General features: G+C 51.5%; 2 protein-coding genes across 2 annotated transcripts; both read right to left on the reverse strand.

Moving 5' to 3' along the window:
- Positions 1-2,213: 2,213 nt before the first annotated feature.
- Positions 2,214-11,714, reverse strand: PHF23 (PHD finger protein 23). Its single transcript, XM_083706970.1, has 5 exons — positions 11,571-11,714; positions 10,007-10,038; positions 9,274-9,375; positions 5,993-6,695; positions 2,214-3,754 (listed from the first exon to the last, which is right to left on the reverse strand). The coding sequence occupies exons 1-5, from the start codon at positions 11,590-11,592 to the stop codon at positions 3,504-3,506; spliced, it is 1,110 nt and encodes a 369-aa protein (XP_083563096.1). The 5' UTR covers positions 11,593-11,714; the 3' UTR covers positions 2,214-3,503.
- Positions 11,715-16,263: 4,549 nt separating this feature from the next.
- Positions 16,264-24,702, reverse strand: GABARAP (GABA type A receptor-associated protein). The gene is made up of 4 exons (XM_083707262.1): positions 23,698-24,702; positions 18,995-19,073; positions 18,608-18,726; positions 16,264-16,893 (listed from the first exon to the last, which is right to left on the reverse strand). Exons 1-4 carry the CDS (start codon positions 23,785-23,787, stop codon positions 16,825-16,827), a joined length of 357 nt encoding a protein of 118 aa, XP_083563388.1. The 5' UTR covers positions 23,788-24,702; the 3' UTR covers positions 16,264-16,824.
- Positions 24,703-26,713: the final 2,011 nt, after the last annotated feature.

The raw sequence follows: 26,713 nt of genomic DNA on the forward strand, positions 1-26,713 counted from the left end.
CCAGCGCCATGGCAACCGCGCGCCCGCCCGCCCCGCCCACCAATCAGCTCCCGCGCGCCGCCAGACGGGCAGAAAACGGCCGACGTGGGAGGAGGCGGGGAGAGAACGTTCGGAGGAGGCGGAGGGGCGGGGGGGAGAGAGGGCAGGCGGGGAGCGCGGCGCGAGACTCCCCTCGCGCAGCGGCAGCGTTTCCCGGCGCGTCCCTACGTCATCACGTTCCACTCCCCCGTCGTCGTCCTCCTCCCACTAGGCATAAACAGACGTGACGGGAAGGCGGTGTCGCCGCCGCGCCACGTGACGGTCCCTTCTTTTCCCCCCGCCCCTGCCCTTGATTGGGCCAACAGCGGGAGGAAGGGGTCACGTGCGCGAGAGCCGCGTTCGGAGCCCCCGGTCACGTGAGCCTCGCGCCCGCGCAATGACGCGGCACGCCGCGGGGCATGAGGGGAGGCGGAAGTTCGTGACGCCCCGGAAGGGGAGGGCGGAAGGAGGGAAAAAGACATTCCCCGTCTTTGTCCTCCGGCAGGAACAGCCTCCTGTCACGTGAGCGCGGGACTGACGGCTCCCTGGGGAGGGGGAGGGGCCTCTGGCGGGGGTCAGGAACTCTGCACATGCTCAGGAGCCGCGCTGAAAAATACTCAGAGGCTTTTCCTTTCATAGACCGGGAGGTGACCTAGTATTTAAAAGAATCGGGAGAGGGAGAGAAGGCGGTGCTGGGATTAAAAGGGACCTGGGAGCCAGTAGAGGCCAAGGCTATGACCTGACCTCCAGCTGCTCAGCAAGCAATGCGTGGCCACAGCAGAAAGTCCACAGAGCCACACAAACATCAGACCCTGCAAAAGTTCTTTTGCACAAGGAACAATGGCCAGTGTGGTGCAGTGGTTAAGAGCGGCAGATTTGTAATCTGGGGAACTGGGTTCGATTCCCTGCTCCTCCACCTGCAGCTGCTGGGTGACCTTGGGCTGGTCACACTTCTCTGAAGTCTCTCAGCCTCACTCACCTCACAGGGGGAGGAAGGGAAAGGAGAATGTTAGCAGCTTTGAGACTCCTTCAGGTAGTGATAAAGCGGGATATCAAATCCAAACTCCTCTTCTTCTTCTTCCTGCTAAATGCCAGAGAAACAATAAGAGACTCTCCACTCCTCTCCCCTGCCATGGATAAGACCACCCAAGCCTGCTTTGCAGGGGCACTTAAAGGTAAAGGGACCCCTGACCATTAGGTCCAGCCATGGCCGACTCTGGGGTTGCGGCGCTCATCTCGCTTTATTGGCCGAGGGAGCCAAAGTACAGCTTCCGGGTCGTGTGGCCAGCATGACTGAGCCGCTTCTGGCGAACCAGAGCAGCGCATGGAAACACCGTTTACCTTCCCGCACTTTGATGTGCTTTTGAACTGCTAGGTTGGCAGGAGCAGGGACTGAGCAACGGGAGCTCACCCCGAGGCGGGGATTCGAACTGCCGACCTTCTGATCAGCAAGTCCTAGGCTCTGTGGTTTAACCCACAGCGCCACCTGCGTAAGCAGGGGCACTTAGGAACACGCAAAGCTGCCTTTTGCAAGGCAGTTAACTCAGGACTGTCTACACAGAGACTGGCAGTGGATCTGCAGGGCTTCAAAACAGAGCATATGCCCAGACCTACCTGGATCTGCCAGAAATTGGGCCTGAGCCCTTTTGAATGCAAAGCAGGTGCTGGCATGGAAATCTAGAATGATCACACTGGAAGCAAGTACACCGTGATTCACAGCCCATTGCACAGAAGTGGGTGCATGCTGTGTGCAGGGCTCCACATGTGCGTGTTGTGCGTGTGTGTACGCATGGCCATGGCACAAGACATTCAGAGCATTGGCCAAGATCAAATGTGGCCGATGGGCCAGAAAGGTTCAACCACATTCAGAGCATTGACCAACTACAGTGGTACCTCGCAAGACGAAAAACGCGCAAGACGAAAGGGTTTTTAGTTTTTTGAGTTGCTTCGCAAGACGATTTTCCCTATGGGTTTGCTTCGCAAGACGAAACGTCTTGCGACTTTGTTTCCGTTTCCTTAAAACCGTTAATACCAGGGTGCATCCGTGCTTCGCAAGACGAAAAATCCGCAAGATGAAGAAACTCGCAGAACGAATTAATTTCGTCTTGCGAGGCACCACTGTACACCAATCTGCCCCCCTCCCCAAAGCAGTGCCTTTGTTTTATAAGGAAGGAACATTAATGATGACCGCAGCCTTCTGTACAAACGCAAAAGGGTCCACATCTTTTATTTACATTCAAAAACTCTGCCATGTACACAGTTTCAAATATTATAACGAAAAAGGGTGGGAGCTGGAGGGGGGGAACCCAGCCAGAAACCCCCACTGATCAGAACAGCTAACCTGAAATGGGGAGCAGGTAAAATATAGGTTTTGCAGCAGAACAGGGGTTATGAGAGAACTGGGAATCCTGGCATGGGGAGTTTCTGATGTTTTATTTAAAAAAATAAGTGGGCTTGCCATTCTTCATTAAACCCAAACTCTTGTCTCGCTCTCTGGAACCTCTGCCTCATCCTTATGCTCAATGGGAGCAGTCAGAAAACACAAATAAGTTGTCCCTTTTTATTTTGAAGCCAGCAAAATCGCAAGGGTTTTCCTGACAAAGTTCACCCCCTCACAATCCCTGGGAGATGTTAATACTGGGGAGGGGGAATAAACAAAACCCTTCTATTCTCTCTCTCAGAATTTAAAATATATATATATTATTCAGTTTCAGCGGGGCCAAAATCTCCAGCCCCCTCCAAAGGAAAAAAAAAACCCCTGTAAAGGTTTACTTAAAAAATAAAAAGTCATTTTTTTTATCCAGCCTCCTTTCTTGGGCTGTATCCCTCAGTTGAAATCAAACTCTGAATCTGGAGGCATTAAACAAATGCCAGAGAACATTTTTTAAAAAAGAAAATAAAGAAGAGTCTTCCAACTGGGAGTGTGATGGGAGGGAGAAAATAAACAAAGCCAGAAAAAAAACCCTTTTGCATTCAGTCTATTTACAGGTGAACTTTACTGGGGCAGGGGAGGATAGGTGGTGGGGGAAAGAGCTAAAACAAAAACGAAGAGATGCTTCTACCCCACTTCCTAGTGCCTTCTCTCTGCCTCTCCCCCAACGCTATGTGCATCCCAGCAAGTGAAAACAGGAACCTTCCTGGTTTTCAGTTTCATCATTCCGGCCCACCGGTGTCAGCCTCCGAATGCCATTCTACTTCGCAGAGAACATGGAGGTGGGCCAGGATCAACCCCCAAAGCGGGAGTGGGTCTGAAGCGAGAGGCCTGCAATTGCCAGCCAGAATCTGCCTGGAGGGACAGCCTCTCTGCCTCCCGGGTGCTGGGACTACCACCACCGCAAATACCCCAAGCACCTCCGTCTTCCGCCTCCAAGGAACTGAGGCTCCTTTTGGCTACCAGTCCAGAGCAGGCTCCCGACCCTGTCCAGTCTTTTCTGCCCCTCTGGGATGGAAGCCCAGCGCAGAGCCGCCTGTCCTCCCCTCCTGAGCTAGGGCTCCCCACCTCCCCTGGACGCAACGGCGACGGTTGCGCTGGGAACCGCCGGGGGCGGCAGCAGCGGCAGCAGCTTGCGAGAACCTTCCTTGCACTTCTGACAGTAGAAGATGTCGGGGACGTTGGTCTTCTTGATCTTGGCGCAGGAGAGGTGGATCCAGGTGCCGCACTGATTGCACTCGATCATGGGGCGGCCCGCAAATGGCTTCTGGCAGTAGCAAGTGATGAGGTCCCAAGAGTCATCCCCTGGAGGAACAGAGGAACAAATTTCAGAAATTTTGCTCACCCGCAATCGCACGTTTGGTTATCTGGCTTGAAATGTATCACCACGAGAACCTCAAGTTTTGCTTTTAAGTTTCTAGTCCATAAGACAACAATAATAATAATAATAATAATAATATGTTTGAGGGTAAACAGGCAGCGCGTGATGAAAACTGAGAATCAAAGGCTGAACGGGTGGTAAATGCTGATTCGTGGCATTTACACCCTGCCTAGAAGTGGAATAAAACCATGACCAAAAAGATAAATAAATATAGAAGACAAATTACCTGCCTACGTCAGGATAGGTGTATAGCAAGTACCCACTCCACCCTCACAGAGCTGAAAGCGTCAGAGATGTTTGGTATAATATGAGGGATGGGGAAATCCCAGATCAGGACAGTCAGCAACCACGTTTATTACCTATGTGCAAGATCTGAACCTGAGCCTGGTAAAAATCCTGCTCCCTTTGGCCCAAATCAGTCCACTCACCCCACTCAGTTAGGAAAGGGAATGCACAGAGAACTGCTGCCTCACTGGGCAACTGCACACTGCAGTTTTCCCAAGCTGGTATACCCTCCAGATGTTTTGACCTACAGCTGTCATCGGCCTGCAGGCTGTGCTGGTCAGGGCTGACGGGAACTGTAGTTCATTAAATTCCTGAACACCTCCCAGGTTGATGGACTATATGGAATTCGTGGAAATGACTGGCAGATTCCGACACCAGGGAGAAGAGACGGTGGAAGAAGATTGGAAAAAGTTTAAAGACTATTTATAGAAATTGTATTGTAAATTAATGAGTGTTGGAAAAATGTTGGAATGAAGTTACATGGCTTTAGTAGAAACGTTATAAGGAATTAAGTACAATTAGATTATTAGAGTATTAAAGGGAAAATAAGATTAAAATATGTTAAGATAACTATATGAAAGAAAATAGAGGAAGATGGAAAGGAATTGCTGAAACAATTAATAGAAGTGGAAGACAAAAAGGGAGGTGTGAGGAGGTCCCTGAAACAAATGTATGAAAGGTAAGATATTGAAATGATATGATCTGAGTTTTAAATTGTTTTTGTTTGATTTGGTTTATGTTGTGTTGTGCAATGTTTATATATTGTATAGTATTGGTTTTTTCCATTTGCTTTTTTCTTTCTTTTCTCTTTTGTAGTGTTTAAAAGTAATAAATATTATTTAAAAAAAAAATCCTGAACATCTCTTCCTCGGAAAGACTCCAAGGCACCTCGCAGCAGCTTAAAATAGATTAAAAGACAGGGGCGCGAAATAATGAGCATCCCAGCAAGGCGGAACCTCGGAGATGCTTAAGAAAACCAAGGCCAGGGTTGTATCCCTGGGGATTCTGGAGAAAGCCCAAACAACGTCACTGCTTGCTAGCACGCTGGCAAGAAATGCTGGAAGAGGTGGACCTTGAACAGATCCACCAAGGTCCTCCCTGATGTAGTTCAACTACAGCTCCCACAGGTCAGTCATTTGTTATGTTCTTAATCTTCCAGAGACCTCACTGCTTTGTGAGGTCAACACACCCTGGAGGAATCAGGAAGGTTCTCTGGGGCGGTGGGCGTTCCAACGAATGTGAGAAGCAAAGCACAATCCAGCTCCAACCCTCGCTTGACTTTTTAAAAAGCTTTTGCTAAATTAAAAAAAGCACTATTATACTCCGGGCCCCACTTTTTGGGTGGGGGAAAATGTGTGCGGAGATGGGGAGAGGAGCCTGATATGATGCAGTTAAACAAAAACAAAACAAAGCAACCCTCTCCTTTGAAAATTTAAGGGGCTTTTTATGTAAAGCAAATACTTTAAATTAAAAAAACAACAACAATGTAAGCTGGAGGTGTTTGATGACAGAGGAGAAGCCTGCCACTGGCTATTGATTCCAGAGGACAGTTTGGTGGAAACGTGAAAATCAGCTGAAAATCAGACGAAACTTCCAAGAACGCAGGGGGGAGCATTACCTGGTGACATACGTGGTGCAGAGGTTAGCGTGCTGGAAAAGGACCTGGGAGATCAGGGTTCAAATCTCAGCTTCACCCACCTCACAGGGTTATGGAGATTAACAGGAGGTGGGGCAAACCATGAACCTTGAGCAACTGGGGGGGGGGGAGTCGGGATATAAACGCAACTAATAATGCGCCTATTGCTTTCACGCCCATGTATCACTGTGCATTAAGTTGCGTTGCCCGTGCCCTTTCCGGGACACCTCCGCCTCCTCACCTGATTCCACCATGATGTCCTCGTCCATGACCCTCATCTCGCCTTCGCTGGAGCTGCCTTCCCCATCCTGGCTGGTCTCCGTACTGATCCCCCCTTTCCCTTCCGTGTCCTCAAGCTTAATGGGGAAGCTGGCGGCCAACAGCTCCGGCGGAGCCTGCACAGAGACCAGCGCCGTGGCTGCCGTGGCCGAACCCTCCTCCCCTCCGGGCCGCCGAGGCGCCACTGCCGCCCCCTCTTCCTCCTCAGAGTCCGTCTCGCTCAGGGAAGCCTTGTGCTTCTTCTCGCTCCGCTCGGCCTTTTTCAACTTTCGCTTCTTGCTCTTTTTGATGCGAGAGCGCTTCTCCCCCACCGGGTCGCCGCCGCCCCGGTTCCGCTTGGCTCCTCCGCCCGCGTCCAGGGCAGACTTCCGATTCCGCTTGTCCTTCTTCTTGTCCAGGGCCCCCTTTGGCCCCGCCAGCGGCGGCTGCTGCTGCTTGCCGACGGGGTCCAAGTCAAACAGGGAGTCCTTGAGCTTCATCTTCTCCAGCAGAGAGCTGTCGGACTTGAGGCGGCGGAAGGCCGCCTTCTTCTTTGAAGACTTGGCCTTCTTGACGAAGGTCTCGATGGTGTGCAGGTCCGAGTGCGTCGACTCCCAGCCGTCGCTGTCCACCACGCTCTCGGGGCGGATGGGGGAGTTCGAGCCAGAGGGCGTCCAGTCATTTTCCTGTGGGGTTTGGGGAGGGCAGAGGCAAGGGATTAATTCCTCAGGCTACTTTTCCCGGGTGCCCAGGACTCTCCTCTGCTCTTTCCTCCCAGAGGAGTGGGATTCAAGGGGGCAGTGGGGTTCCTGGGGGGAGACCTGAGAGGCAAGGGTTGTAGCAGGTGGTGTAAATAGAATTGCAGAATTGGAAGAGACCACAAGAGTCATTTAGTCCTACCCTCTGCAATGCAGGAAAGACTTTGATAATGCATAATGACTATCAGGCTTTGAAAAGCCGATATCAGCTGAGAGCTCCTTTGTGGTCCCTGTGGATACCTCAGTCAGTAGAAGATGAGACTAATAAATAATAATAGTAATAGTAATAGTAATAATAATAATAGTATTTTATTTATATCCCACCCCCCCAGCCGAAGCCGGGCTCAGAGCGGCTAACAACAGTAAAATGATACAACATTCTAAAATCATTTCATTATAAAATCGGTTCAAATCAGATTAATGGCACATCTCGCTTTATTGGCTGAGGGAGCCGGCGTACAGCTTCCAGGTCATGTGGCCAGCAGGACTAAGCCGCTTCTGGCGAACCAGAGCAGCACACGGAAACGCCGTTTACCTTCCCGCCGGAGCGGTATCTATTTATCTACTTGCACTTTGACGTGCTTTCGAACTACTAAGTTGGCAGGAGCAGGGACCGAGCAACGGGAGCTCACCCCGTCGCGGGGATTTGATCCGCCAACCTTCTGATGGGCAAGTCCTTGGCTCTGTGGTTTAACCCACAGAGCCACCCGCGTCCCCGGAAATAGATGGAACAAAAATGTGGAAATAGATGCAACAAAAAAATTAATCCATTTGAGTCATGCAACTCAAACTGGGTCTACTAGACGCGAAACATTTAAGCAATGTGGACAAAAGTCACTTCTGGGGCCCCTCTCTCCATCAGTTTTATAGCAGATTCACCCCTGAGATGGACCAATATTATAACTCGGGATAAAGGCAGTTTCCTTTCCCTCGCTCCAGTGCAATGGTCCGTAGTGTTTTGTGGAGCGAGCTGTGGGCTGAAGCCAGGAGGTGCCACATCCATCGCATTTAAATATTCATATTGATTTTTAACTCTCTTCTTAATGGCTTCTTTTATTTATAACATGCTTTATATTGCAGTTTGAATTCTAAAGAGCGCATTAATATACAGTACGTGAGAAACAGAAAGAAGCAATAAAAACACGGTTGAAAAATCACACAAAATCTATTACGAGCGCTACAGCCGGCAGAAAAATTAGTAAGCTTCTCAGTGGTCTGTGGGGAAAAGAAAAGTTTGGGAGCCTCTTGCCCTAGAAAATTTTCTGGCTGAAAGAAATGGAGGGAAAGCTACAGAAAGAGACAGACAAGAAGGTGGCAATGAGAGAAATCAAAAGAGAGGGAACAAGAAAAATAAAGGTGTCTTGCAAAAAAAAAAAGGCAAGTGAGTAAGTAAGCCTTAGTAAGTTGCACGAAAGTTGAAAATAAACGATATTCATCTTTATTATAAAAAAAAAAATCCTTCCAGTAGCATCTTAGAGACCAACTAAGTTTGTTACTGGTATGAGTTTTCATGTGCATGCACACTTCAGATACACTGAAACAGAAGTCCCTAGACCCTTTTATATAGTGAGAGGGTACATCTTTATTATGTGTACTTTTATCAACTTCCTTTTAAGCGACAGCAGAGCTCCCGGTTAGAATCCACATTCCCAGCAGCACAAAAAAATTGTTCCCCTTGTGCAAAAAAGTGTCCCGTGGAGTATTAGAACAAACTCTGCCTAGAGAGAGACAAACTGGTAGAAAGGGATTTTTAAAAAATGGGAGCAGAGAGTACCCTGACAGCTGAAGCAGCAAACGTCTTGTGTTTGCAACCACTGAGCCTTTCAAGCAACACCCATAAGCCGATGCCTAACTCCTAAAACAAGAGGTATGGTGGCCCATCTGATATGGAAGTTCAATAAATCCCTGGTGTGGGGAGATGGACGGGAGCCTTCCTTAGCCCTAAGCCCTTGTGAGCAGATTCAGGGGAAGTCCCAGGAAGGGCAGGTCCGTAGCAGGAAAGAGCAACTACAACTCCCAGCATGCACTTCGGGAAGCCTCCCGAGCCGTGCCGCATAACAAGCCAGGACATGTCCGCCCCCAGCAGCCTACACTTCCCAGTATGCAACACGCCCAGGCCTCCCAGCAAAATGGCCATGCCGCAGGGCATTCTGGGCCTCGTAGTTCCCGCGGGCATTTGCCACAGCTTCCAAGGGGCTCTGGCAACAAGACTGCGTGGAGACAATGCCGAGAGAGGAGGCGGCCAAGGGCTTAGGAGCGAAGGTTTGGAACAATCCCAAATGCACCTTTTTAGAACTTCACGGAGCTGGGTTTGGATTTAACAACAGATCACAGAGCCTGCTTCTGGGAAGGGGCTTGAACAACCCCTGTACACACACACACATACACACCAGACAAATATTAAACTGCATGCTTTGAAACTGAGTGGACGCATATTTGTTCAGTAGGATAAAAGGGGAGTTGGGGGGGGCAGGATTATCGCTGGGGGGAAAACCCCCAAACTAACCTCCTTAGAGGAAGGGATGTAGCCAGCATAGGCTAGGACGAAACTGCAGAACTTGTTGAAATCCTCAATAGTTCGCCTTCGCTTCTCCGGAGGCTGGTGAGACTGGGGGAGAGAAGCAGGAAGTGGGGAGGGGAGGTGTTAATGCACACAGAGGTAGCCCCCCCCCCTTCTCCCGGCCACCCACAAATCTCTAGGCTCCTTCACAACCGCAGCCCCATAGGATCACACTACCCCACAACTGGTGATAATAAAACCGGGGAGCTATTCCTAGAGGCAGGGGGAGAGAGAGAACTGAGCGGTAACATCCTGTTCCCGCCCCCCCCCCAAAAAAACCACAGGCTCCCACAGCTAGAAATGCAAGTCAGGTCTCTCCCAGGACATGCAAAGAGTGCAAAGGGTTAAATATGGGGGGGAGGGGAGGGAGGGGGGGAAAGAGCCTTTTCCGTCACCCACAGAATATCCTTTGCTCGCTCTCTCTCTCTTTTGCTAAGGGGGGGGGGGAGCACATGCAAAAAGGATGTTGCAACCTTTCGGAAAGACTTTTGGCCTCCTCCAAGGGAGCAGGGATAAAAAGGCAGGGGGAGGAAGAGGAGGGGGTCCCCCAAAAGAACGGAGCCACCCCACGGAAACAAATGGGCCCCATAAAAAAATCCCAAGTTTGAGGTAGGTTTTTTTTGGGGGGGGGGGAATCAACCATCAAATACAGAGGCTTTTGTATTTTGTGTTTTTTTACCTGTGTCTCCGGTTTGAGGTTTGGAGGCGGATCTGGAAAACAAGAACCGGGAAGGGGGTCAGTTGAGGGGGGGTCCAGGAAAGGAGACTTGCAGCAACTCCACACCGGCCAGCACAAAGCCAGGAAAAAAATCCTACTTTCTCCCCCAGAACAAGGCACAGGGATTCCCCCACCCGGAGGCAAGTCAAGGGAGATGGCTGGGGGGTGCCAGCGAGCCCTGACAGAACCTCCCGGACCCCTTATTTTGGGGAGGGGGGGTTCCCTACAGTCTTCAGAGGCTACGGTGCAGCCCCCCCCACCGCGCCAGCTTTGAACCCTTCCCCAAATTTCCACTCCAAAATATATTTAGGCTTATACCTCACCCCCCCAAAAAAATATACGCTCAAGACACAGAAGTGTCTACCCCCCCATAAAATCCAAGATCAGACCTAGACAGACAAGACACCCCGCCATTTCTACAGGGAAGCGTAAAGGGGGAAGCTGGAGCGCACCCCCCCCCCGAGACACACACACACCCAGGACGCTTGTCTCCCCCCTCCTGATCTGAGACCCCCAGTGCCCCCCAATTCCTTAATGCACTCCAACAAACACCCCCCTTAGGAAGCCTCATTTCCTCATTGCTCTCTCTCTCCCCCCCCCGCACCCAACAGCCCCCCCCGCCGCCCCTCCTCCACGTGCCTCCCCTCCCCCTCCCAACTTTCTTCCTCTCTTCCCCCCCCCACTCCGGTTTTCTCCCCGGTCCGACTCCCTCCTCTTTTTCTCCCCCCCCCCACACTTCCAACTCGCTCCCCTTTCACCTGGTTCTTCCTAGCCGCTCCCAAACACAACAGCCCCCCCCCACTCCACGACGCTGCCTCCATCTTACCCAACCCCCCAGCAAGGAAAAAAAGGGGTGCTGCTGCCCCCCCATAACCAACTCTCTTCCTCTCTCCTCCTCCCCCCCCAAGTCTCCCCTCCCCACCGATCAGGCTCTCTCTGCTCTGACACCACCTGCCCCCCCCCCAAACCGGTGACCCCTTTCCACCGACGGACTTTGCCTCTTCTTTCCTTCCCCCCCCCAACGCACACCCTCCCCCCCAACTCCAGAACAGCCCCCCCCCAAATCTCGCGGCCTCTTTTCCCTCCCAGGAGGGGCGTCCACTTTGCCCCCCCAACAAGCCATCTTCCTTCCCGCCCCCTTAGCTTCCCCCCCCACACACCAACCCAACGCCAGCCCCCCAACCTCTCCTCTCCCCCTAATCTCCCGGGAGGGGCGTCCACTTTTCCTCTCCCCCCCCACAACAAACCCACTCGCCCCCCTCGCAACTCCAGCCCCCCACACGGCGGGGCTCCCCGAAATCCGCGTCGCCGGCCCTCCTCCTCCCCACACACTCCCAGCCCCACAACTGGGGGTCTCCGCAGCTTCCCCCCCCCCCAACCAAAATAAATAAATAAATATTTTTTCCTTGGGAGGGGCGCCCCCACAGAAGCTGGTGGAGAAGCACAAAAAAACCACCACAGCCTCAGCGGCGTCCCCCCCCCCCGCCGCCGCCCCCCAAGTGTGGGTCTGCGAGGCCCCCTTTACCTTCAGGGCTGGGCTCCGCCATAGCCGGCCCCCTGCCCAGCCAGCCAGTCGGCCGCCTCTCCGCCCCGCCGGTGCCCGCGACGGCCGCGGGGCTCGGGAACCCGCCAGCGCCCCCCAAGCCGCGAAGACCCTCCCAGAGACCCGCCGCCCTCGCCCGCCGGTGCCGCCCGACTCCGCCGCTCCCTCCTCCCTCCCGGAGGAGCCCCACAGCCAGGCCCCGCCCCTCGGCGCCGCCGCCGCCGCCGCCGCAGAGCATCTCGGGAGACCGAGTCCCCCCGCCGAGGACTCCAGGTCCCGGCAGGCGCAGCGCGCGGGGAAGGAGGGAGGAGGGAGGAAGGAGAGGCGCGGGGCCCGCCTCTTCCTCTCACAGGCTCCAAAATGGAGGGAGAGGAGAGGGGCATGCTGGGAGATGTGGTCTGGGAAGGGACGCCCTAGGAAAGGAGGAGGGGAGGGTGGGGAGAGGTGGTTAGAAGGAGGGAAATGGGGAAATATGTGGGGGGTAGAAGAAGAAACACACACCCCAGGGGTTATTTGTGGACAGGCTGTCTCTTTCCCCACTGGGCCCATCACCTCCTGGCAAATAGAAGGGGAAGAAATGGAGGCAGTGAGAGATTTGACTTTCTTGGGCTCCATGATCACTGCAGATGGTGACAGCAGTCACGAAATTAAAAGACGCCTGCTCCTTGGGAGAAAGGCGATGGCAAACCTAGACAGCATCTTAAAAAGCAGAGACAGCACCTTGCCGCCAAAGGTCCGTATAGTTAAAGCTGTATGGCCTTAAACGATTAGGTCAAAATTGGGAAAGGAGTATGACCAGGCTATATATTGTCTCCCTGCTTACTTAATTTACATGCAGAATTCATCCTGGGAAAGGCTGGGCTGGATGAATCCCAAGCTGCAATTAAGATTACCGGAAGAAATATCAACAACCTCAGATATGCAGATGACACAACCTTGATGGCAGAAAGTGAGGAGGAATTAAAGAACCTTTTAATGAGGGTGAAAGAGGAGAGTGCAAAATATGGTCTGAAGCTCAACACCAAAAAGCTAAGAGCGTGGCCACTGGTCCCATCACCTCCTGGCAAATAGAAGGAGAAGATATGGAGACAGTGAGAGATTTTACTTTCTTGGGCTCCATGATCACTGCAGGTGGTGACAGCAGACACGAAATTAAAAGACGCCTGCTTCTTGGGAGAAAAGCGATGGCAAACCTAGACAGCATCTTAAAAAGTAGAGACATCACCTTGCCAACAAAGGTTCGTATAGTTAAAGCTCTGGTTTTCCCAGCAGTGATGTTTGGAAGTGAGAGCTGGACCATAAAGAAGGCTGATCACCCAAGAATGGATGCTTTCGAATTCTGGTGCTGGAGGAGACTCTTGAGAGTCCCATGGACTGCAAGAAGATCCAACCTCTCCATTCTGAAGGAAATCAGCCCTGAGTGCTCACTGGAAGGACAGATCCTGAAGCTGAGGCTCCAAGACTTTGGCCACCTCCTGAGAAGAGAAGACTCCCTGGAGAAGACCCTGATGTTGGGAAAGATGGAGGGCGCAAGGAGAAGGGGACGACGGAGGACGAGATGGTGAGACAGTGTTCTCGAAGCTACCAGCATGAGTTTGACCAAACTGCGGGAGGCAGTGGAAGACAGGAGGGCCTGGCGTGCTCTGGTCCAGGGGGTCACGAAGAGTCGGACACAACTAAACGACTAAACAACAACATCTCTTTCCCCATTGGATGGGAAAGGACCCTATTTTTGGGTTCAAAAGCAAATGGGTTCTTGATTGACCGTCCACAATGCCCACCCCCTTTTAGGGTAGGAAAGGACCCTGAGAGATTATTATTATTATTATTTATTTTTATTTATACCCCACCCATCTGGCTGAGTTTCCCCAGCCACTATGAGCGGCTCCCAATCGAGTGTTAAAAACAATGCAGCAAGTTCACCTTGGTTCCACTATAAATCCATTCCGGAAGTCCGTTCCAAAACCAAAGTGTTCCAACACCAAGGCGCACTTTCCCATAGAAAGCAATGCAAAACAGATTAATCCGTTCCAGGCTTTGAATAACAATCCCCAAAACAGCAATTTAACATGTATTTTACTCTCTAACGAGACCATGGATCCATAAAACGAAAGCAATAAACAATGTGCTGCAGTCACACAATCAATCAGCAGCTGAACTGGGTTCCACACAGTCACACACAAAAACAGCCACAAAAACAGAAAATAAATAGCAAAACATGACAGAGCTAAGCGTAACACTCCAAACAGAAGCGTGGCACTCAAATTGGAAGTGTAACACGGAAAACGGAACACGTTCGACTCCTGAAAAAAATTTGCAAACCGGGACACTTGCTTCTGGGTTTGCAGTGTTCTGGTTCCAAGTTGTTTGAGTACCAAGGCATTTGAGAACCAAGGTACCATTGTATTTGTTTTATTTGTTACATTGACATCTCACCTTTCCCCCGTCCTCCAAGGTCAACAACATATAGCACATGGTTCAAGCACACACAGCTCATTCAATCGTCACACAAGGACCCTGTGAGGTAGGCTAGGCTGAGAGAGGCAGCAGCTGCTCCACCTACCCACCCAGATCACCAGTCGTTCCCCAGGGCCTGATCCAACAACCATTACACCAGGGATTGGCCACTGTGAGAACAGGATGCTGGACATAGGTGGGCCACTGGCTTGATCCAGAAGGTTTCTCTTATGCAGATAAGATACAGTGAAATCTGAATGGTAAAGGCAAGATTCCTGGTTGCTTTTGCCTCCCCCCCCCCCCCCCGGGCTGGGCCTTAAAACCTACACACCTGAACTGTTACTAGTTTATTTCTCTCCTTCAACTGTCCTGGAACTGGTACAATTAAAATGTTAAAAGTTAAATAAATCTTGTGGATGGAGGAGTGTTAACGTATATAAAATTGTACATATGGTTGATTTGAATATATTATTATTATGTATACCCAATGTATCAGCCGTCTGGGGGGTTCACTGTTTGTGGTTTGGTTGTTGGTAAAAAATAAAAATGATAATAATAAAAAACTGTCCTGGAACTGAAGTTAGTATTAAGTAAAGCCAAGCAGCTAGAGAGGCAGTGTGGCCTAACAGTTAGTGTGTTGGACTAGAACATAGGAGACCAGAGTTCGAATCTAAACACAACCATGAAGCTCACTCACTACTGATTGACCTTTGGCCAGTCACTCTCTCACCTTAACCTACCTCACTGGGCATGTTGTGAGACCTACGTGTTGCCACCTTCAGGTCCTTTGAGGGAAGGTGAGATATGAATGTACAGTGGTACCTTGGTTTAAAAACAGCTTAGTTTATAGACAACTTGGATTAAGAACGCGGCAAACCCGGAAGTAGGTGTTTTGGTTTGTGAACTTTGCCTTGGAAGCAGAACATGTTGAGTGTGTTCCATTTGTAAATTGAGTCCTCCGCTGCGATGGGAAAGCACGCCTTGGTTTAAGAACGCTTTGGTTTAGGAACGACTTCTGGAACAGATTAAGTTCATAAACCAAGGTACCACTGTAACAATATAATAAGGTCTGCGTGCAGAATGGCTGAGCTGAAATGGGAAAAGCCCACCTCTGTAATAAGGCACAGAGAGGGGTAGAAAGTGTATCGTCCAAGGTCTAAGAATTCACTTCTTGCCAAGTGATCAAACCGGTCGCAGGAAAAACTTGAGTTGAGATTCAATTCCTTCTTTCTTGATCTTGAAATGGCAGGCTACTATATATCTTCACGTGGTGCTGCAATTTCTCAGGTGTGTCTAATCTAGTAAAATGATGTGACGTTTACCCGAGCGTTTACACCGCTGAGAGGTCCAGAAAAAGTCATGTATCTTGGATCTCGGGAGATGGGGAAAGCTCCATTATGTGCTTTGCACCTTGAGCAATGAACATCAAATCTCCCCAGAGGGAGAGTGAAGTGCTCCTTGAATCCACAAAAATGCAGGCCTCTCCAGGCTAATGAGGTTATCTTTCTGCTGCTGGTAGCCTTGAATAGCTCTCATCTGGAGCCAGAGTATTCTTCCACCCCTCTAGTTTTTGAGGCAAACACCCTGCTTAACAACCCACCTTCCATTATTCTGCTAAGAGGGTCTTGGCTGTCACTTCTCACCCAAGACTTGTAGTCTAGTCACCTCTTCCTCCAAGTGGGTGGCAACTGCCCATGTACGCACTCAGGATCTGGTCCTGGGATTCCAGTCTAGAATATCTATCCCTGGGATAGCTCAGTCAGTACAACATGAGACTCTTGATCTCAGGGTTGTGGGTTCGAGTACCACATCGGGCATAATATTCCTGCATTGCAGGGGCAGCTGTTTTGGGACTACAACTCCCATCATCCCTAGCTAGCAAGACCAGTGGTCAGGGATGATGGGAATTGTAGTTCAAAAACAGCTGGAGGCCCAAGGTTGGGAAACACTGGACTAGATGACTCTCGCGGTCCCTTCCAACTCTACAATTCTATGATTAAAAGTAGCCAAGATCACTGCCCTCCCCCATCACCCATTCATTTAGGAAACCACTTTGCAACCAGACCCCAAACCCCTGCCAACAGCTTAACCCCCCTGCTACAAGTTCACCCCCCAAGTATTTGCAATTTTAAATTCCGAAATTCCCGATTAACACCAGGACGCCGATAACTTTTCCTCAATCGGTACAATCACGCAGAAAATCTCTAGAGGCTCAAAATTTCTCTTTATATATATATTTTTAATTAGCATTCCCCATCCCCTCTGGTTACAGAAACTGCCAGGCGGAGCACAGCCCTGATAGGAGCAAACTCAGGGCGCGGTAGTGAAGATGCAAGACTGAAATGGGGGAGGAAATTTTTTTTCCTGTTCAGTATTTGAGGCCTCTTACCCCTTAAAAAAAAAATTGGGGTGGGGAAGAGAGAGAAAAAGGGGGGAAATGGTATATGGGAGGGAGATAAGGGGGCGGGAACCACCAAAAGAAAAAGAGGTATTTTATTTTAGCCACAACCACCTCAAAGAAAGCCCAGAGCGAGGGGAGGGGAACGGGAGGAGGAAGTGTGATTAGGCATAAGGGAAGGAGGTTTAAAGGATGGGAGAGAAAGAAGGAAGGAAGGAAGGAAGGAAGGAAGGAAGGAAGGAAGGAAAGAAAGAAAGAAAGACCCTCCCCTTCCCTGGGACAAAAAGGCTCTTTAACATAAAATCAACAACAAACAACAACAAAAAGTGCAGGTCCCTTCAGGAGCACACGCCCCCTGGTGGCAGCAGGTGTGGGCACGCCCTACATGCTGCCATAGACGCTCTCATCGCTGTAGGCAATGTACAGGAAGAAGTCCTCCTCGTGATGTTCCTGGAAAGGGGGGCGGAAAAGAAAAGACCGGAGTCAAGGCATAATTCGGGCAGGGGTATAAACAGGCAGAGCCCAGGGACAAGGGTGCCAAGGTTCAAATCCGAAGCCTTTCTGCCCGTTCAGAGTAGACCAGCCAGAGCCCTATACTTTGCATTGTCCTCCTCCTGGTACTCTTTCAGCAGTTACAAAGAAACACCATTATATTTAATTCTAAGTGTATGACTTCTGCATCCAGTTCCAGTTGGTGGAAACCGCGGTTCCAGCACAAGACAAGAGTCAAGTCTACCCTCCTAGAACACAATCTCAAGTCACAGGTTCCAGACTAAACTACATTCTTGATGTTGCTGGTGAAAATGCACCACATGGTGTCTCTATCACCTTATTAATATTGTTATTATGTTGTTATTGGGATGCGGGTGGCACCGTCGGTTAAACCACAGAGCCTAGGGCTTGCCGATCATGAAGGTCAGCGGTTCAAATCCCCGTGACAGTGTGAGCTCCCGTTGCTCGGTCCCTGCTCCTGCCAACCTAGCAGTTCGAAAGCACGTCAAAGTGCAAGTAGATAAATAGGTACCACTCCGGTGGGAAGGTAAATGGCGTTTCCGTGCACTGCTCTGGTTCGCCAGAAGCGGCTTAGTCCTGCTGGCCACATGACCCAGAAGCTGGATGCAGGCTCCCTTGGCCAGTAAAGCGAGATGAGCACCGCAACCCCAAAGTCAGCCACGACTGGACCTAATGGTTAGGGGTCCCTTTACCTTTACTATGCTGTTATTATTGGTTTCTATTTGTTGCTCATATAGGATATTTCGTTTTTTAACGCTTGATGCCTTGCTGTGTTTTTATATATGTTGTAAGCCACCCAGAGTGGCTGGGGGAACCCAGCAAGATGGGCGGGATATAAATTATATTATTATTATTATTATTATTATTATTATTATTATTATTATTATTATTTACTTCCCAAGCATTTGGTAGTTCCACTGCCCTGAGAAGTTCAGGGGGTGGCGGCCCAGGAGGGAGCCTGGTCTGTGGCAGCTCCAGAGGAGGGGAATCCCTCCCCAGAGAGATGTGCCAGGCACCTTCACTGTGCAGCTTGCAACACATGCTGAAAACACCCCTCTTTGCCCTGGCCTTTGACAGCTCAGGTGCAGGGTGGTGTTCAATGCTAGCAGTGAATTGAATTGAATGGGCTTTAATTAACCTTTAATGGGTCTACTCACAACAAGACTGGCATTGAATACCACCACTTGCAGTTTTAATGACCCACCCTCTTCTTTGGTCTGCAGTTGCTTTCATGATGGGTGGAGAAGAATATAACAACAACTCCCACCAGTCCAGTCTGGGACTGATGGGAGTTGTAGTCCACATAAGAAACAGATACCAGGCTCAGTGGACTAAAGGTCGCCAGCAGGTAATTCAACCCTAATTCACCGCTACCTCTCCACTCCCACACATGGTAATACAAATTTGCTCCACGCTTTGGTTTCGGCAGGGGTGGTGTGGCAATGCCTTTGCCCCACCTTTTCCCTTCTGAATGCTGCAGCTGGTTCAACCCCTGTCTTTTAATTCCCCTAGTTTGTTCTTTTCCAACCTGTTTGTTACCCATTAATTGAGATTTTCAAAGACTGTTGCAGAGAGTCACTTCTCAAGCGATGCACATTTTCTTAAACAAACAACAACAAAAACCTGAGCAGCAGACATAAGGCACACCCACCTGGTAGAGCTGCCCCATAGTGGCGCTGGTTGGGGGGATGACATTGTTGACGAAGAAGAAGAGGGCATCCTCTGCTCGGAGATGGATTCTTTTTCGGATCAGGAAGTAGAACTGCCCAACTGGGGGAGAGAAAGGGGGAGAACGGATCTGTTAGCTGAAGGAGCAGAATAAAACGACAGAGATTGAGGCGAGATCTTGACATGCCAACGAGATACACCCGTTTCATCAGGCGCCACAAACCTAGGTCTCCAAAATCAATGGGTCTTGCCCAGACAGCTTCATCCAGCACTTCACTTGACCCTCCAATGTGCGGACATCTTGCCCCCTCCCCTTCCCACTACTCCCAATCCTCAGGCTGGGCCCTGGGCCATCCAACTGGGTGCGTACCTGTGAGGTCTGACGGGACAAGGTATTTCTTCTTGTCCAGGTCTCCTATCCGGGCCTTGGGCGCCTTTTCCACAATAACCTGCAAAGTTGAGAGAGAAACAGGGGTTGGGTCAGCGAAGGGCAGAGAGGAAGAGTTCACGCAGGAGCACCAAAACATTTCCTAATTACAGGAACGGTTGAGCAACCGGACGAGTTATTCGAGGAAGAGGCGAGGCCGGCCGGCCTGCCTGCTGAGAGAAGCTTTTGCTGGTGACAGTGGGAAGCTGGAAAGCCGGTCACAGCAGGGCTGAGACAGCATGAATCATGGGAGGCCTTGAGAAGATGGGGGACTGTTTCAGAAGGACAGAGCCCCAGAACACCGGTCCAAAGCAGAGGTCAGATTTAGTATGGAAGAACCCGCTGGATCAGGCCAATGACCCATTCAGTCCAGGATCCTGTTCTCACTGTGGTAAACCTGGAAGCAGGATTCGAACACAAGAGCCCTCTCCCCTCCTGTGGTTTCCAGCAGCTGGCATTCGGAAGCACTGCTGCCTGTCTCCAACAGTATAAGTAAAGCATAGCCATCATAACTAGTAGCTGTCAACAGCCCTCTCCTGCGCCATGAATTTGCCTAATCCTCTTTTAAAGCCATTCAAGTTGGTGAGCTGCAAAGTTTAGCTTCCTTTTATATGTCCTGAATCCTGCCCAGGAATTTCCTCTGCCTGGCTAAGTGTAAAGGTTGCAAGGAAAGCAAACAAACAAACCGAGAGGCGGCCGGGACAGCCTCATTCACAACTATTCCCAGAAGAGCAAGAAAGAAAGAAAAGTTAAACATTTGCACACAGGGGAAGGCAAGAGGCTCCATGAGATGATTAAATGTCACCAGAGATTTTTAGGACTTCTCAGGATGGCAGTCCCAGTGCTCCTCCTCCCAAGCAACCTGCTAAGGCAGCCTTCTGCCTTCTGCGAAAGATTGCCAAGTTTTCCTTTCAGTAGCCGAGCTCCTGTGCTTTTAACAAATAACAGGCAGGCAGAAATTAAACAGGTGTATCTCTCCCCGTCACGCATCCCCAGGCTGGGGCAGCGGCAGGGAAGGGAAGCATCACCACCTGCTGAATGAATCCTTGTCAGCCAGGCAAGATGAGATCCTTGGCCAGGAGAAGGTGGAATCCTTCATTCCAAGTCTGACAGATCACCCACCTTTTTCGGGGTGGAGGAATCAAAAAGCTCTCCATTTGTCAAAACCTTCATGCAACACAGCCGAGGAAGCCTGGGAAAGAGTCCAGAGCCTCCATAACCTGCATATGAGGCCCTAAGGTTGCTCCAACTGCGCGTTTGCTTGTAAGGCTGGTTTGGGGTTTTTTCCCTATGTTAGTCAGGGACGAGTTCAAGTACTCAGATACCAGAAGCCACGTGGAAACCTTCCGTCAACCGGGAGCCCTCCAGGTTTGTTTTGGACTACAGGTCCCATCAGCCTCTGGTGGGAGTTGCACTCCAAAGCATCTGGAGGGGCACTAGGTTGGCAAAGGCTGTGTGGGATAAACAACATTGGCAACATGGGGATAACATGTTAGCCGCTCTGAGCCCAGCTTCGGCTGGGGAGGGAGGATATAAATATTGTTTTTATTAACAACAGAGTCAAGATAGATATGTCCCAGACAGCAACGGCTTGGGGAGAGCAGTCGGCAAGCATCACTCTGATCTATGTTAAGGGTCCCCCATTAGAAAAACATGGGCCTGGAATAAGGCCTCTAGCTTCTCCCTCCCTCACATTATATACTCATTACATTGGTATCCAACCCTTTTCTCTGAGGAGCTTGAGGTTGGTGCCACAACGACCCTATGAGGTAGGGAGAGTGCCTGGCTCAAGATCACCCAGGGAGCTTAATGGCTGAGTGGGGATTTGAACCCTGGTCTCCCATGTTCTAGTCCAACGCTCTAACCCAGGGGTCACCAACCTAAAGCCCGGGGGCCGGATCCAGCCCAATCGCCTTCTAAATCGGACGGTCCGGGAATCAGCATGTTTTTACATGAGTAGAATGTAAAATGCATCTCTGGTTTATTTGTAGGGCCTGCCTGGTATTTTTACATGAGTAGAATGTGTGCTTTTATTTAAAATGCATCTCTGTGGGTTCATTCCCCCCCCCCCAAAAAAAATATAGTCCGGCCCACCACATGGTCTGAGGGACAGAGGACCGACCCTCTGCTGAAAATGTTTGCTGACCCCTGCTCTAACCACTACGTCATCTTGGCCCACATTAGGCAATCAGGACGTTCCATTTTGTTCCCCTGGAAAGGTTCCTGTGCCGTTACAGGGTTGCAAAATGGAGAGGGAGATTCTCAGGCATCGTGCGTCGGGGGGGGGGGGGAGCTCTGCTTTCATTTCTGCAAAACCATCAGGCAAAGCGATAAGGGCCTCAGAGCAGGCCAATCTGACTGTGTGGCAAGGCTGTTTTCTACCATAACCACCCAGAAGAAGGGGGGGGGGGGGGAGAGGGATGACACCACAAAGCAAAGCACCGCCTCCCAAAATTCATCTGTGATGCCATCTCCCTCACTTCCTTCAAGACCCACTTCTGCCTCCAGTTCCTGAACGCAACCGTACTCTATCGAGCGTATCGGTGGCGATTATAAAGGAGAGAGCTGCAGAAAGGAAGTATACAACCTGTCTCGAGTCTCCTGAATTTAGGGCAGGCCATAAATCAAAATGAGGAGGAAAGGAAAGCTCCCGTTCTCTGGCCACAGTGTTATTGCCTCTGTTCCCCATGGCTGTTCTCTGTACGCATAAAACATGTACATATGGCAATGCTTCATACGTCTGGCAAAAGTGGCGTATGAAAAAGGATTCTGCGAGCACATTTAAAGGTAAAGGGACCCCTGACCATTAGGTCTGGTCGTGGCCGACTCTGGGGTTGCGGCGCTCATCTCGCTTTATTGGCCGAGAGAGCCGGCGTACAGCTTCCGGGTCATGTGGCCAGCAGGACTAAGCCACTTCTGGCGAACCAGAGCAGCGCACGGAAACACCGTTTACCTTCCCGCCGGAGTGGTACCTATTGATCTACTTGCACTTTGACGTGCTTTTGAACTGCTAGGTTGGCAGGAGCAGGGACCGAACAATGGGAGCTCACCCCGTGGCGGGGATTCGAACCGCCGACCTTCTGATCGGCAAGTCCTAGGCTCTGTGGTTTAACCCACAGCGCCACCCGCATCCCTGCGAGCACATTTACTCCAGCCTAAATCCCACAAACTCGAGTGGGACCATCCTCTTTGGGAGCAAATCTTAAGCCTGCAGGCAAAGGCACTCTTTTCAAGAAGTGGGGCCTGCTGGGAGTACCAGAACCGCACGGCTGCAGCTACCTGGGAGTCACAGCTCACAGTAGTGGGAATCCATGGGCAAACCCACAAGCCTGTTTAAAGAGGAAGTCCCAATTTCTCGGGGTAGCCGTGTTAGGCTGCTGCAGCGAGAACAACAGGGCAAGGTGAGCACATTTTGCCAACGTGGTGCCTGCCTAACAGGAGCCGCAGCCCAACATCTGGAAGCTACCAGGTGGGCCACGGCCGGCGTTCGCTTCCAGGACCTTTTCCATCCTGTGACAGACGTCGCTGGCCTTCAACATGCCCCAAGTCCCTTTCCGTATTTTCAAGGGTAACCCAATCCCTGTTTACTCCAGAGAAGAAGCCACCCCCTTCCCCACCAATACTACCCTCCCTCGGCACCAAGGAGATCACTTCCGCTTGTTGTTTGTCTGCTCACAAGTAAACTTTGAGGGAGGCGCGGAAGTCGTGCTTTTGCTCCGCTCTCCAGCCTGCAGGACTTATCTCGAAATCCCGCCCTTCCTCCCAAAGGAGCCCCGATCTTTACATATTTTAAAGCTGTCCTTGTTTTGCAAAGTGGGGAGGGGCGCCTGCGTGAACAAAACAAGGGGCGGGGGTTTCCCCTCCCTGTAGCTTCTCTTTGCCCTGGAAGCCTTTAATGAACGGTGCATATATTATTATTCCTATTTTTTTGTAAGCCGTTGGGGGAAGTTTAATGCACTATGGTGGCAGCACAAAAAAACAACAAAAGCAGCAGCTGGTGGGCGGGGGGAGGAAACAGGACTTTGGAGGTCCGTTTCCCCCCCCCCCTCCAGCCGGTGGAGCGTGAGGACCTTTGTTTTGTAAGCCGCCTGGAGCGCTTTGTAAGACACTGGAGGGCGGTGCCAAAAAAAAAGGGAAGCAAAAGGGAGGCTTTTGTGGGGGTTGGAAATCCCCTTTTGGATCAGAGGGGGGAGAAAGTGGAGAGCGCGGGGGCATTAAAGCGAGGAAGGGGGTCTCTCTCAGAGGGCCTTCTGGCGGTTCCCTCCCTGCGAGAAGCCAAGTTACAGGGAACCAGACACAGGGCCTTCTCGGTGGTGGCGCCTGCCCTGTGGAACTCCCTCCCACCAGATGTCAAGGAAATAAACAACTACCTGACTTTTAGAAGACATCTGAAGGCAGCCCTGTTTAGGGAAGCTTTTAATGTTTAATAGGTTATTGTATTTTAGGGTTTTATTGGAGTGGCTGGGGAAACCCAGCCAGATGGGCGGGGTATAAAGAATAAATTATTATTATTATTATTATTATTATTATAATCTCTCTGGGGCGGAGGGATACTGGAAGGGGCGTTGTGCCGGGATTGGGGGGGGGGTCTTCGCTCCCCTCTTTTTTCCTCTTCCCTCCTCCTCGCGCGCTCCTCTCGGACTCACCGGGACTCGGTCCGGGTACTTCTTCCGGATCTTTTCGCCCTCCGAGCGGCGCTTCTCGAACGGGTGCTCCTCCTTGTAGACGAACTTCATGGCGGCGGCGGCGGCGGCGGCTGAGGCGGCCGGGCGAGGAGGCGACGGAGACGGACCAGCTGACGGGGCCGCGCCACACACAGACACTCGCGCACTCTCGCGCAGGCGCGCGGGGAGACGCCTCCGCCGCCCCTCTCGCTCTCTCTCGCGCTCGCAGGGATACGCGGGGCGGGGCGAGCCAGGCTTCCGCCAACCGCTGCGCCGGAGGCGTAGGCGCGGCCCTCGGAGGCGGCGCAGGCGGCGCAAGCGGAGAGCGAGAATACGGAAAGCCGTTGGCGGCTCCGCTCCTCACGCGAGCGTCCGTTAGAAGGTGGGGGGAGGGGGAGGAGAAGAAGCCGCCGCCGCCACTACTGAGGGAGGCTGTGCGGCCTCCGCTTTTCCCCTCCGGCAGCGAGGAGGCGCCGTCACAGCCCGCCCTGCGCTAGTCGCGTGGCTGTGAGGGCGCCATTTTCACGCAAGTGGCGCAGTTTGCGGCAGAGAGGGGGAAACAGCCGGCGCTGGCGGCGTAGCGGAAGGCGGCGGGCGCTTCAAGCCCCGCCGGCCTTTCCCAGCCCCGCAGCCGCCCGGCTGTGAGGTCCCGTCGCCGCCCAGGGGCCGGCCCCGTTGGATAAACCTCCCTCGCGGCCCCCGGTGTGGCGTCTAAGCGTTACGTCAAATGGGATTCACGAACGCCACCGGCGCAAGCGCAGCTGGCGTGCCGTGTTGACACCAAAACAAAGTAGTCCGCGGGGGGCGCCGCTCCTCCTCTCTCTCCGAGGAAGGGGGCGCGTCGAGGGGGGTGGGAAGCGGAGCGGCCGAAGGCTCGGGCAGCCGAAGCCGGCGATGTAAAACCGGAGGGTTTTGTTTTTATTTTTATTTTAAAAAAATGAGGTGCGGAAGGATCAGGAGGCCACGGCGGCGAAGCGACTCGTCATGTGACTGACGTCAGCGGAGAGGAATTGTCACGTGTACCCGCCCCGGAAAACAGTTGCGGCAGGCGGGGAGCCAGTCACGTGAAGGGTGGCCAATAGGAGGAGGGGGGGGGGAGAGGGCAGCTTCCCTCTTGCTCTGGCAGGACGCCTGGGTCCCTGCCAGAATAGAGCCTTGCCTCCCTCCCCCCTCTCCCCAAATTGGAGCTTTGCAGTGCCAATAAATAGCCTTTCTCAGGGGCAGGAGGATCAACCGGGATCCAGCAGGGGGCAGCTTAGCTCAGGCACGAAAACAGAATGGGGGGGGGAGGGGAAGAGGATGCTTTGCCTATATTTGGGGAAGAAGCTTCTCCACCCCCGTTTGGATACTGGCTGGTGGGGAACCAGCCCCCAGCCAAGCTTTTGAAGCGGCCGAGGGAATCATAATAATAATAACAATTTATTATTTATATCCCGCCCATCTGGCTGAGTTTCCCCAGCCACTCTGGGCGGTTTCCAATCGAGTGTTAAAAACAATACAGCATTAAATATTAAAAACTTCCCTGAACAGGGCTGCCTTCATATGTCTTTTAAAGAGAAGATAGCTGCTTATTTCCTCCACATCTGAAGGGAGGGTGGTCCACAGGGCAGGCGCCACTACCGAGAAGGCCCTCTGCCTGGTTCCCTGCAACCTCACTTCTCGCAATGACGGAACGGCCAGAAGGCCCTCGGTTCAGGATCTCAGTGTCCGGGATGGACGATGGGGGTGGAGACGCTCCTTCAGGAAATGCATATGGAAATGCAAGCAATTAAATCAAACCTCCCCACCTCCTGAGAAAGCCCCCTCCCCAAAAAACCCCACTCAGAGGCTGGCTGGCTTTCTTCATAAGAAGGTGGGGTCTACATTTCTCCTCCCCTTCACTATTTGTGCCACTTCCTAGCAGAGGGAGGTGCGAAGAAAAGCTGAAGTGAAAAGAGGAGGAAGAGAAACTAGTCAAAGGAGAGGAACCATTTCTCTGCAAGCTGCAGCCTGCTTTTCCGGCGCACAGGAGAAAAAGAGCAAGCTTGCCTACCGAGGAGGGTGGGCACAGGCGGACTGGTTACCCAGGCACCAGGGATATCACAATTAACAGTAACACGGGAGATGGTGGCTTGACAGACCCCATCTGCAGCAGGCTCCACTTCCGTATGTTTAGGGTAGGACAGTGGCTGGCTGCGTTCCTTCAAGGATTCGCCTCCGGCAGTGTAGCCATTCACTCCTGGGCTTGCTTCTCCCTTCCCTCTGAACTCTTCACAAAGGTGCTTGGTAACTATCTGTACCATTTCACTGCATCTACTCCAAGCCCCAGGGATAAAAAGTTGCTGAAAGGTGAGGAACTGAAGGAAGAGATATAGGCACTCTGGGCAAACATCCCTGCAAAGATGATTTAGCTGGAAGCCTCATTTTCTAGCTACACAGTGGGGCAAGCATTTTGACAGTTCTATTTAGAGTTCCCATGTCCGGTCTGGGCCTTGGATGAAAAACTCAAGCCTAGTTTAAAAGCAAGTATGCTACTCTTGAGCCTTTTCTGCCGACAACTTCATTTCCTAGGAAGGAAAGGTAACATCCTTCGCTCTGCTGGTGTAATTAGACGGGTAGGAAACTATCTCTCTCCCTTCCTCAAACGTTGCAGAGCCCTGGAATGTACCACCCTGGCCCACGAGACTGAGGACAAGAGGCTTTTAAAGGACATTACTTTTACCTGCAAAGAGAGGAATCTATTCTCTGCCCCCCACAAGCCCACCTTCCTTGTAACTACCGTATTTTTTGCTCTATAAGACTCACTTTTCCCCTCCTAAAAAGTAAGGGAAATGTGTGTGCGTCTTATGGAGCGAATGCAGGCTGCGCAGCTATCTCAGAAGCCAGAACAGCAAGAGGGATTGCTGCTTTCACTGTGCAGAGATTCCTCTTGCTGTTCTGGCTTCTGAGATTCAGATTTTTTTTTCTTGTTTTCCTCCTCCAAAAACTAGGTGTGTCTCGTGGTCTGGTTCGTCTTACA

Source organism: Podarcis gaigeae, assembly GCF_964106915.1.
Source record: "Podarcis gaigeae genome assembly, chromosome: 13".
Taxonomy (NCBI): Eukaryota; Metazoa; Chordata; class Lepidosauria; order Squamata; family Lacertidae; genus Podarcis; species Podarcis gaigeae.

Excerpts from the sequence above, each read along its gene's own strand:
- PHF23 (XM_083706970.1), bottom strand. The coding sequence starts at position 11,592 with ATGGCGGAGCCCAGCCCTGAAG. Across the intron at positions 9,376-10,006 it reads ACCTCAAACCGGAGACACAG|TCTCACCAGCCTCCGGAGAA; the intron begins GTAAAAAAACAC and ends TCTCTCCCCCAG. Across the intron at positions 6,696-9,273 it reads ACATCCCTTCCTCTAAGGAG|GAAAATGACTGGACGCCCTC; the intron begins GTTAGTTTGGGG and ends CAAACCCCACAG.
- GABARAP (XM_083707262.1), bottom strand. The coding sequence starts at position 23,787 with ATGAAGTTCGTCTACAAGGAGGAGCACCCGTTCGAGAAGCGCCGCTCG. Across the intron at positions 19,074-23,697 it reads AGTACCCGGACCGAGTCCCG|GTTATTGTGGAAAAGGCGCC; the intron begins GTGAGTCCGAGA and ends TCAACTTTGCAG. Across the intron at positions 16,894-18,607 it reads CTATGGGGCAGCTCTACCAG|GAACATCACGAGGAGGACTT; the intron begins GTGGGTGTGCCT and ends CCCCCTTTCCAG.